This window comes from Ambystoma mexicanum, chromosome 3p (genome assembly GCF_040938575.1).
Source record: "Ambystoma mexicanum isolate Mex_15411 chromosome 3p, UKY_AmexF1_1, whole genome shotgun sequence".
Lineage (NCBI taxonomy): Eukaryota > Metazoa > Chordata > Amphibia > Caudata > Ambystomatidae > Ambystoma > Ambystoma mexicanum.
In genome coordinates this window covers 162,342,374-162,354,507 of record NC_090925.1, presented here as the reverse complement: position 1 = coordinate 162,354,507, position 12,134 = coordinate 162,342,374, and the positions used below count along the sequence as shown (strand labels likewise).

Here is a 12,134-nt window from a genome sequence, read left to right as displayed (position 1 = left end):
CCCAATTAGTCCATCATCTCTCAGCGGTCGGGCCATAAGCCAAAGTTTCCCATTTGTAGTTGACCTTGTAGTCTGCTCTCTGTTCCTGGACATTCAAGGGAGTGTAAGCACATCACTATCTTCATTCACAGCTTAATGAATAGCCCTTGTTTTCAACTTCTGGATCACTTGTGAGGAGACCGCATATGTGTCCCATTTACTGCTATTTGATTTAATTATGCTAGGTGTCATTGCTCCTCTTGGCCTCTAGAGACTTCCTCATCCATCGCGTAGGAGCCTTATTCATTGTTCATTTTCCAATACTTCAGCTTTTGCAAATGTTTTCTTCTTTAATATGTCTCATGTCCATGGCTTATCTGTCTGCCGTCCTTTGTGCTTTGCAGCTATTCCTTGCCATAGCATCCTTGATCCCAGGCCAACATAGACTCCTCTTTGTTTTGGAAATTAAGCTAATTCTCCAACATATCCTGACTCTGCAGCCCTGGTCTGTTTCTGAGGTAGCTGAATTGAATCTTTGCACGAGCCAGCTCCCATTTTCCTATCATGGCCGTCCTTGCCACGTTATATTTTCCTCTATAGCAAGCTTCTATATGTATCATCTACCTTACGTTGCTGAGTATTTACACTTATTGATCAACAATGTACTTCATTCTTCTTTGGATTTATGATTACTTTATCGTTTCGTACATGTTTCTCTTATCACTTCAGTTACATTGTTACTCTTCAGTATTTTCATATCGTTTCAGTATGTCCTCGTACAGCTTCTTGATGACATCACTCTGCCCACTTCAGATTTCACTCAGCACTACATGATATCCAGTGGTGCATGCTGACAACCCTCGACACAATATCCTTCCACTCCTTCAGCGCGAGGATACATTAGATACGGTTGTCTGAGTTCATATCATCTCTTGTGCACTCGATGTGGTATATGCATAACACACTGAGTCCCATTTAGGGCCCTTCTCCTGATGTTCCAGTAATCTGGCGGTGAGGGGGTGGGAGTTAGGGATAATGCGTCCACCTGCTCTTCTGCAAGGTTGTTGATGAGGGCTCCCTGGACAATGGTATCGAAGGCTGCAAGGAGGTTGAGTAGGAACATTAAGCATGAGTCTCCATTGTCCAGGATGTGCAGATTACCTGTATGGTGGCTGTCTCTTAGCTGCACTGTGGTCAGGAACCAGATTGAGATATAGGATTTAATAGTATTGAGAATGAGGTTGTTGTTTGATATCCACTCTTGGACAGCAATTAAATAATTAGGTAGGTTCGCAAGGGTGACACGCTTTTTGGATAGTTTGAACCACATCTCTATATTCTCCACATTTAGCTAAAGTGATGCAGACAATGAATAAAGCAAAGAGTGTTATGGTCAAATGTAACTATTATTTAGCCACAGTGACAGGATTGACCCTTAGATGAACCCTAATAGCAAGCCAAATGGATTGGATGCTAACTCACCCAGCGTCACTGAAGTGCTGTGTTCCCTAAGGAAGGAGGATAACCACGCAAGGGCAGTGCTGTCAATAACCAGGTTGCCATAGAGACGATCTAGCAAGATAGTGTGAACTATGGCACTAGGCTGATAACAGGTCTAGCAAGACGGGACAGCAATTTTATGTAAAGCATTTAGGATTGGTTCTTTCATAAAGAAGAGGGTCATTTCAGAATGTGTAAACTACTGAAACCCTGATTGGTTGTTATCCATCTGGGGGTTATATCTCACTGTATTCTCACAATACCTGTCTTCTCCGTTTGCCAATGCTTTGCCCATTAAGGGTGTATTCAAGATTGAGAAAATTGGGGCCTACATTAATTTTCTTCAGTATGGAGGTCACTGTGACATGTTTCAAGGATTGGGGTGTTGCCCCGGGTTTACAGAAGCACTGATCATTCTTATCATGGGAGTGGCTAGCTTCACAGAGCAGTCCTTCAATATAGTGGCTGGGCCTGGTTCTGTTTGGCCACCTGATGCTCGCATGATTTTGACCATTCTGGTATATCTTCTGGGGAACAGCATCTAAGCGCATCTATCCATTGGCTTCCAGTCCTGTTTCTACATTATATTTTATCTGTAGCAATCCTGATTATATTTTCCAGGTAGGCCTAATATCTGGCCTACTTCCGATAGAGTATTATTGGCATTGGGCAGTAATCACTGGCAACCTGTGCAATGTGCCCTCTTCGACACGTGTGCAATGGTCATTAAATAGAGAAACATCAATTAAGGGGAGTGCTCCATGCAGTAACAAAGTTTTGGCACAAAGCCGGGGGTCTGCTTCGCTGGAGGAGGGTACTAACAAACAGGCAGCCATGATAGATTGGTTACTAAACAATTCTTCAAAGTGTAATTTTCTTTTAAACGCTGCAGAACTGGTACAAATTCTCTCCTAAATAAAGTCACTTGCTAGTGCTTGCTGCATGAAAGGTGTATTGGTGCACGGCTTCATCATTACGTAGCACAGACAGCAGTATGGGTGTTGTGTACACACGCGCTAATTATCAATGCATCTCTCACTCATTGCATTTTGCAGAGGAGTCACAGTGTCCCCGGTGGCATCAAGGGTTCTTGTGGCTCACGGGAAGCCTGCACGTTCTGGAAGTCTTGGCTTTCATAGGTCTCGGTGTTTGGGGTAAGTAACTAAATCTTGTGTCGAAAGTCAGGGGTCATGGGGGGACTGTGGCTAATGGCACACGCTGTGTAAGGCACAAGCTGGGGGTCCTCTCTGCAGCAAAAAAGGGGATGCAGGGAATTTATCTTGGAAATTGATTGTCGTATGTCAGACATAAACTGGACTCTATAAGGAAAAGAAGCGGACAAAAAGAGAGAAACAGGGTTGGGAAGCTGACAGTGGGGCAGGTGGTGTGCTGTACCAATGCAGAGCAGTGCATTATACTAGGGAGGCAAACCAGAGAAGTGTATTATACTAGGGAGCCAAACCAAATGAGTGCGTTAAACTAGGAAAGGGGGGCCGATTTACAGTGGCTAAAATCAGAACCAACGAAGCAAGAAAGATCGCAGAGGCCAGGCATTCTTTGGACTGTGGTCTAATGAAGAAAACATCAAGGGAAACATTGGGAACAGGCAGCTCCATCACTGGACATTGTAATCAAACTAAGCTTGCGTAATGCCGGAGTACAGCCTCTAAGTGTGGGATCAGGTATCCACCACTGTCTTGCTTCCAAGGCACGAGCATTGCCCCTTAGCTGTCCACCCAGCCTGGGGCAGCTGCTGAAAAGAAATGTCTCTCCAATGAGAGGGAGACAGGGTTTGGATCCCCTCTTCCCCTCAATCCCATGGACCATAAGTAAGGTTTTACCCAATCAATGCACTGGAATGCCCAGTCTGAGATATATTCTTTGTAAAAAAAAAAAGAAAAAAGAAACAACTCTTATCATACATCAAATTAACATTCAGTCAACATGGTAGGATTACAAGAAAGCCAGCAATCTCTACCCCGAGCCATTGAAAACTCCTCAACCAAAACAGTATCATAAACAAGAATTGGCAATGCCAACAGTTTGGGCTTTTATGTAAGCATGGGACATTCACTTGCCAGGCACTGCCGTAGTGGTATTCATTGCCCATTGATGGTAGCAGGTGCAAAACGCTGCGAGTTCGAGGGTATCTCATAGCAGTGTCTGGCAAATGCCTAATATTTATACACAAGCCAAAAGTGTTGGCCTTGCCCATGCTGGCTTTTAACAGGACTTCAGTGAAGGACACGCACAGTGCTTATAAATGGAGTGACTGAAGGCAGACCTGGTTTGGGCATTTGTATTACACCTGTAGCTGATTTACACCTCCATATAAGATAATACACCTCAGAAGACTGCTTTGAGAAAACACCGGCAGGCACTTCGGGTGCAAAGTTTGATGGTAAGGCTTAATAAAGATAGCTCAAAGAGATCCCATAAAGAGGTGTTTTGTGCGGGAGGGGCAGGAACTGGGTGGGAATGGCAGTAGGGATTAGAATGGCCATGGGCAGTCAATGGATGGGCAAATACCCAAACCGCTCCTACGAGCTGTGTGCCCCTCCTCGTGCCAATTTCTCCCTATCTGTACTGTAATGCCATAGTTTTGGCTTATAGGTGGCGCAGGTGCCACCTAACAGCCGAAATTACAAATGTAAACAATAGCGGCATAGAACAGAAATGTGCAAATATGTCATTTCCTTGCATTGGGGAAAACGCGCATGCGTGAAATGACAGTCCTGACATGACGTTGGTTCTGTGAGGAGGTCACACACCCTATCAAATTAAAAATCTGTGACCATTCAAAGCATTGTGTCTTATTTATATATTGGGGCTCAAACACATAGGACTTTTTTGTGCAAACAGATCCTTTTTTTAATGTGTGGCCAAGAATACTGGCGATTCCCTGATAGAGTAAAGCAGTCTGAAATAAATACAAGGCCAGCTTCCTGGAGAGCTTGGTGACCTCATCGCATACAATGATCTCTCTGTAGGGGGACAACTGTTGTTGGGGAACCCAGTAGGCATCACTACCTTTACAGACACTAATATGTTCACCAAAAACTGCTAAAATACCTGCAACCAATCCGTCTCCCAAACTTTTCAGATGTGTCTAGGCGCCTGCAATAAAAGGGGTGCACATATTGCTTTGCCACTATGCCACGTCCGTGGGGTTCAGAGCTTGGGTGGTACAATTCAGAACTGGGTAGCATTGCAGGAATATTGATGCCACATGCCTAGAGCGTAGCACAGCCATTATCAAGCTATGCCTTCTGGGACCTGGAAGGACCTGAGTGAAGCATGCTGGGTGCTCAAGTCAAAATCTGTGTTCTCAATGCTGCTTCTCAACTGTCCCTGTGCATTCAAATAATCCCCTTCTCCTCTTGTTTGCCTTTTCTGTTTCAGCGGCATTCAGGCCACATCAGGAAAAGCACGAAATCAGGAGACTGTGTGGAAATGGCTGCGATTCCAACATGTCTGGTAAACGTGCTCGTATGTTCTATCTCCTGTGCATCATGTGTTCGAAACTCAACAATGGAGTGAGGGTGGTGGCAATTTGGTTTCAGTAGTACCCGCTGCTTTTTATCTGTAGAATGTATTTTTGTGTAAAAAGTCAAAATTCTGACTAATATCACAATAAATAAAAACAATAATTAAAAAGTAGTACCCGCTGCCAGAGCTCAGAAGGAACAGAGACAGCCAGGCCCATGTATTTTTCTAAAGTCATTCAGCGGCCCTTTTTATGAGTGTGTGGTAACGTAAAACCTGTGGTAGATTAAGAAATACCGCCCGTTTTACCACTGTGCCCAATTATGTGTGTTAAAGCCCATGATATAAAAATCATTAGGTTCTCAGTGGGAAAGTTAACTTCGGTTAAAATGGTGGCATGATGGACCCATGCAGTCGTTTTCCAAAATGGGGGCTCGCTGTCCCACTAAATAATCCATGAGTGTTACTGCAAGCGTTAACTCTAATTCATGTGACGGTAATAGCACAGAGAATAACGGCCAAAACATAATAAGGTAAACATGTATTCATGTGGAGTTCGGAGGTTGGCAAAAGCAACACATCTTTATCAAGGCAGCAAATCTGCTCCCTGGAGGTGTGTCAAAGGGTAATTTAAGGGATATGGCAAAGGGCACATGTACAATCCGGCATTGAAAGACACATCAGGATTGATATGCGTGTGAGGTATTAATTATTGCCCAGCCCCACCGGCCGATCAGGCAATCAACCATTGTCCCTGCGTAGCAGTCTCTTTCTTCCATAAAAACTCACATAACACATAAACAAGTATTGTGTTTAGCAAGACTGCCCTCTTTTAAGTGATTTATGGTTAGTGGTTGCACAACTACACTACCATTTAGTGTAAAAACCCAAATGGGAAATATAAAATGCCAAAAAAATGAATCCATTTTTCAAATGTTAGCCAATTAGCTACATCTATACCAAGCCACACATTTAGATAATGTCTATGTTGTTGGAAGCGTAGAATCGGGAGCAATTAATAAGATGGTCTTGACATTTCAGAGCGGTGAATAATAGGATATGTTATTTAAAAAAAAAAACGATACCTATTAAATGGAAACTACATACTACACATTCAAAGTAAACAGGAAGCTCAAAGACTGTTACATAAAGATTTGAAATAAAAGTTTTCAAATGCTTTTTGAACTCCAGAGACACTGTGATATTTCTCATCTCTGCAGGTAATTTGTTCTAGATGGTGAAGAAACATCCTAAGAAAAGACCCTCATTATGGGTTTGGCGGTATTAGTTATGGTAATACCGCCAAACTCAATTTCCATCAAGACATGCCGTAACAGTCACCTTCCAGAGTATTTAGAGTCCCACCTATTCCCCATTTTACATTGGACTCCATTGGGGTCATGCTACCGCACAGGGTGGTACTGCGTGATTCAGTTCCGCCATTAGTACCTCCATTTACAGCCTGGTTTTTTTTTATGGGTTTCAAAACCCATATATATTTATTTTTATTGTGCATTTAGTTAACTTAAACTTTAAGAACATTTGAATACATAAAATACAGTAAAATACAATACATTGAAATTTAGATATTGTAATGTAATAGCTAAGTAAAATAGTACAAAACAAATAAAACAAAAAAAACAAAAAAGGCTTTAAACGAACTATAGGGGACCTCTAAAGGGCAAAAGAAATTAGTTAATCCCATAGTTGGGAAATCTTCTCGAAAGATACCCGGATTTGTGAGAGGTTTTCCAAAATCGGTACTTTGGTGTGTTTTTAGAGAGAAAGTTAAAACATCAAGGCAGCAGCCTTCCAGATATGCTGAGCTGCAGCGACTAATACCATTGATGTAGCACCCTTGATGTTGGACCAGAATTGGTCAGTTTCTATGGAATCGATATTTGACACAGCCTGTGAATAGCCCCTCACATAATGAGGTTTTAGTACTGGACATGAGGTCAGGAGGTGTTGTTGGGTCTCTGTTGATTTTTTACATAAAAGACAGTTCCGCTGCTCAGGTGTAATTCCTGAGCATGCACCAGTTAGTTCTCTGGTGGAGAGACGATTTAATCTGAGGCACAGAGTAAATCATTTAAGTTCAAAGTTCAATTGAGCTATATCTGGTTAGGTAGCTGCAAGGGGCATTAGCTAAAAAGCTCTGATGTGAGTATTCCCTATATCTAGAGGTCGAGTTTAACTTGTCGAGACGTTGTAGCTCGGTTTATAGTCATTCCATCGACAGCCAAAGCATCCAATGCCATACCATCTAAAAAAAAGCATCTAAAAAAATGCAACTAATGCATTTGTTTTTCTTTTTTTTTTAATGGGGGGATCCCCCAACGCTCTTTTTTAACCTTTAAAACTCATTTTTATTAAACTAAACCCTTTAACATCTAAAAAAAATGCATTAGATGCTTTTTTTTAAGATGCTTTTTTTAGATGGTATGGCATTAGATGCTTTGGTTGTCGATGCAATGACCGGATATCTGTAGGCTATTATCATAGCCCTTCACCTTTTCTTTTACTAAGATTTTCATATCTAGATTTAGTAAAGTAGCCATGTCAAAAGCGTCCTAGTGAAGTTCCATCAAATAATAGTTTTTGTGTCCTGATAGCATCTTTTCACATAACAGATTCAGGATGTGATTTGTGTTATTATACGTGGGCATAAGTTTGATATAAAGGAGTAAGCGCTCTATGCCCCAAGTAGTGATAAGTGAGTCATAGTGCCTCAACTACAATGGAAGAAGGGAGGTTGATAATGGTTTGAAGGATTTTTGCCTCAATTCTGTCTATTCTACGAGGCGATATGGAGGAGCTGATAGTCCATATGTTATACTAAGGACTATACTGGTATGGGTGATCTCCAATAGGGCTTGAACATTATGCCCTCCACTTTAACAATAAATTGTTTTGCCACCATACATTTTTTCCATGCCTTAATGAAGGTGGTGTCCATATATTAGTTCTTCGTGGGGTCAGATTTTATCGAAAAGCCTAAATATTTATATTCCATCACTGTTTCCAGTTTTGGGCTGCCAAGCCTCCAAATCATTAGTGGTTTCCTATTGGTTTTGCCCGCTAGGTGCATCAATTTTGTTTTCCCTGTGTTTATTTGGATTTTATTTGTTCTTGTGTAGTCCAGGAGGGCATTTATGGTGCGTTGGAGTCCTATCAGGGTCTTGTCTAATAGGATTGTATCGTCTGCGTATGTGATACAGGCAATTATCTCACCCTTTATTTTAGGAGAAAGGTTTCTGGCCAATGCTACATGGGCTTTTATATTTGAAGTAAACAGATTATATAATATTGGGGCTAGTGGACAGCCTTGTTTTAGACCCCTTGTGGTCAGAATTAAGCTGGAATAAGATCCTGATTGGCATTGGCTCATGTGAATCAACACAGTAGTATCTGTGTAAAGTTGTTGTATATGATGTAAGAGAAGTGGATCGATCCCCCATTTAAGTAATTTTTCCCAGAGTAGAGGGCGTGGGATCATGTTGAAGGCCTTGCTAAAATCGACGTAGCAGCAATATAATTGATTATTGTTTTTTTTTTTTTGGTTTGGTGTCTTCTATGAGGAATTGGATAAGGAATATGTTATTGATGGAATTGTAACCTTTTCGAAAGCCTGTCTGTAGTGGGGGAAACCCATATTTTGGGCAGAGCAGTAAACAGGTGTTATTCCCAAATTCAGCCCGTTCCAGAGTTACCACTGTAAAGACTGGAGGAGGGGTATCGGTATTTCCGCCCCATATATGGTAGGGTAGAGACACAGAGCACCTCAGCCAAGGTTCTCTATGTGGTAGCTATGTACAAGCAACAAAGGCTTAAGCTCTCAGGAGGTGATGCAGGCTGGTTCTTAAGTACAGTGAGTGCCTAAGCCCCCACAAAGGAATGTCCACACACTATGTTATGTGCTAGCACAGTTCTTTATATAAAAATAAGGTTCAGAGATATATACACAATTAAATAACATACTTTGTACTTTGGTAATTCTATAATGACACATCTATAAAATTGTATGTGGTACCACACTTAGACTTTAGATTCCTTTAACATGCATCAACTGCTGACAGTTATAATAGAGCATACAAATCATTCAGTAAGGTGTATCAGCATAGATAATAAGGAAGGAAGGTAGGTTAAGGTTAATCGATTGCAGAATGCTTTCTTTGGAGAGAGATGCACAATTCTGAATGAGGATCCCCCCACCTGGGCAACTTCGAATAAAAGAATTAACAAGGCCAGTCCATAAATGCTCAATAATCCTTCTTCTTGCTTAAAAAGTTCAACCACCTCAATGTACCGGAAGTGGAAGTGTTTCTTCAATGGTATCCTTTGAGGATGGACCCCTTTTGAAGAAGGAGTCACTGAGGGTCGAGATCCTCGAAGAAAAGTGAAACACTGGTGCTAATACAGCAGCTTCGACCTTCGCGGTGCTCTTTGACGATAGTTTCCTCGATGGTGGAAGTCCTGGGAAGGTGAGGCGTGTGGTAGACCTCGATGCAAAGTGTTCGGTGTCGCAAGATCCTGTGGACTTGAAAGACCTTCAGTGGTGATGGATGCATGCCCGGCAGTGGGAGTCAGGAGTTGCGTTCGGCGGTCCTCTGGCTTGTTGGTACAGCAGTCGCAGGACATACCTCAGGATAGCTTCAGTGATCAGGATTCAACCACGGGCTGGACCTCGGATCTTCACTCCGTCAGTGTCCTCGGGACATCTTTGGCAGCTTATGGTGGCAGGAAACCCACTTTCCTTGGTAGCCGGCAACCTTGACTTTTTTCCGGCGGGACAAAGTGGTTGACGGTGATGGCAAGGGAGCCCTCGTTCAAATGTTCTTATGCAATGCCAAGCTTTTTGACTCTGGGCGTCGATCAGCATGGTGTCAAGGTGTCCACGCTTCTGGGCGACACGATTCGACTTGGCTTCCAGCGGTCAAGGAAATCTTCCGAACTCCGGTCGATGCCAATGGACTTCGATAATCCTCGATATCCAGGCGCTCTCTTCAGGTTTCTCAGAGAACCCCTTCTCCGGACATCAGACTCACAGAACTGGCTTCCAGGGTGCCTCGATGAAGAACAGCAGTTTTTGCACAATGTTCCCTCATAGCTCGGGGAGAGGTCTCCTAGCCAGGTCCTCTCTTGAATCAGTCCTCGACACACTCAACAGTTCTTGGATTACATTGAAGGAAATGCAGGAGCAATCTTCTTCCTCCAGCTCTGCTTCAAGGATCCGCTTCAAGTTTCAACTTCAGCTTCTGAACAAATTGGTAAGTGAGAGGTCCCCAGATATACACATCTGTCCCTCATTCACTCTGGCTAAGCCAGGCTCAGTCAGCCAATCACATAGAAGGGCATTCATTCAGGCAGGCAGCCAATCAAGCTCACCGGCATTCAGGCCATTCACTTCCACCCAGACACCCATAACAAGGAATGTGGATTGGGGCAAGTACTCAGCCTTTCAGCACACTGCGCTGCATTCATGTCAGTTTCAGGCAGAGCTGTCTCATTGATTGTGTCACACACACAGAATACCGACACCCATAACATAGAATGGTCACACACTCTATTCACACAGGTCCCGCCCCAAGGGTGTACCCACAACATACAGTGGACATAGGGTGGCTCTGGGTAGTTGCACTAGCCTCGAAAGTAGTATTCTCTTAGCAAAGATAAGTTGATAGGCTTCCATTCTTATTCAATGTAAATCAACACAAGTATCTTGATGCGCTTGATGAGCTGCAATTTAATTCTTTGTGCATCAACAATTCAGCGTTCGGAATTGTTGATGCACTCTTCCGTGGTCTATGCTCATTTGTGAAGTCTAACCCTTCCAGGCTAATGGACCACCGGAGCAGTCTAGGGTTTTCACCCTTCTCTTAGGAAGGCCTTTAAAGCGTATGGTTGGTTTGGACCATGAAGGTAGACCCAATAAGGTAGGGCCTAAAATGCTTAAGGCTCCAAACTATGCTGAAACATTCCTTTTCAACAGTGCCCACCTAAGTTATATATGTTTGAGTTGTCAACTGATGAATATAATGGGATGTTCTCTCCCTTTGTCATCTAGCTGGGACAAGACAGCTCCAATTCCGGTGTCACAGGCACCAGTTTGAACAATGAAGGGTTTGCTGTAATTAGGAGTACACAACACAGGTGCCCTGCACACATTTTCCTTCATGCCAACAAAGGCCTTCTGACAGTCTTCAGCCCAATTAACCTTTCTATGTTGCTTGGGTGATGTCAGAGCTGTCAGAGGGGCAGCTGTGGTGCCATAGTCTGCCATGCAGTTTCGGTAGTACCCATTGAGGCCCAAAAAAGCTCTCACTTGGGTTTGAGTATTGGGAGTCTCCCAGTCACGTACATCCTGTACCTAACTGAGGAGAGGTTGGATTTGACCCCCTCCTACCTCATGACCAAGGTAAGTGACTTTCCCCTGAGCTATCTGTCCCTTGCTGGCCTTGATAGTGAGGTTAGCCCTTTTCAAAGCCTGCAACACCTGTCCAAATTAGTCAAATGCTCACCCGAGGTGGAACTATAGACAGCAATGTCATCTAGATATGCGACACAAAAGGCCTCCAGCCCATTGAGTGCATGGTTGACCAACCTTTGGAAGGTGGCAGGGGCATTCTTCAACCCAAAAGGCATGACTCTAAACTGGCAGAGTCCCTCAGGTGTTGAGAGCACATTTTTTCCTTGGCCTGGTCCTTCAGAGCTATTACCCAATAGCCTGATGTGAGGTCAAAGGTGCATACAAATTTGGTAGCACCTATGGTGTCCACAAGCTCACCAGCCCTGGGCAATGGGTGAAAATCAATCTTGGTGACTGTGTTGACTCCTCTGTAGTCCAATCCTCCAACCCTTGATACCTGCCTGGGAACTTGCCTTAGGGACAAGGACAACTGGGCTGGACCAGGGGCTGGTTGAGGGTTCAATTACACCCGGATCCAACATCTTGGCGACCTCTGCCTGGATGTGGTTCCTAGCAGTGTCTGACATCCGACAGCATCTACCTTTGACAGGTACACTGTCACCAGTGTCAATTTCATGCCTACACCACGGGGTGAGGCCTGGTGTCAATGAGATCAGAGGGGCATACTGCCGGATCAAAGCCCTGCAGGCCCACTGCTGCTCTGGTGTCAGATCTGAAGAGAGATGTACTCACTCCACTG

At 43.5% G+C, this 12,134-nt stretch overlaps 1 protein-coding gene across 7 annotated transcripts in view; it reads left to right on the top strand.

Annotated features, from left to right (window-relative positions):
• LOC138580197 (killer cell lectin-like receptor subfamily B member 1B allele B) overlaps positions 1 to 12,134 on the top strand; it is a 208,430-nt gene that overhangs the window by 90,992 nt on the left and 105,304 nt on the right. For 3 of the 7 annotated variants that reach the window (XM_069650539.1, XM_069650544.1, XM_069650542.1), the window contains exons 2-3: positions 2,535 to 2,633; positions 4,882 to 4,956. In XM_069650539.1, coding sequence (XP_069506640.1) covers positions 2,535 to 2,633; positions 4,882 to 4,956 — 174 coding nt within the window. Of the gene's footprint in view, positions 1 to 2,534; positions 2,634 to 4,881; positions 4,969 to 12,134 lie in introns of all 7 variants that reach the window. The other 4 variants (XM_069650541.1, XM_069650540.1, XM_069650545.1 and 1 more) reach the window with 3 other exon arrangements.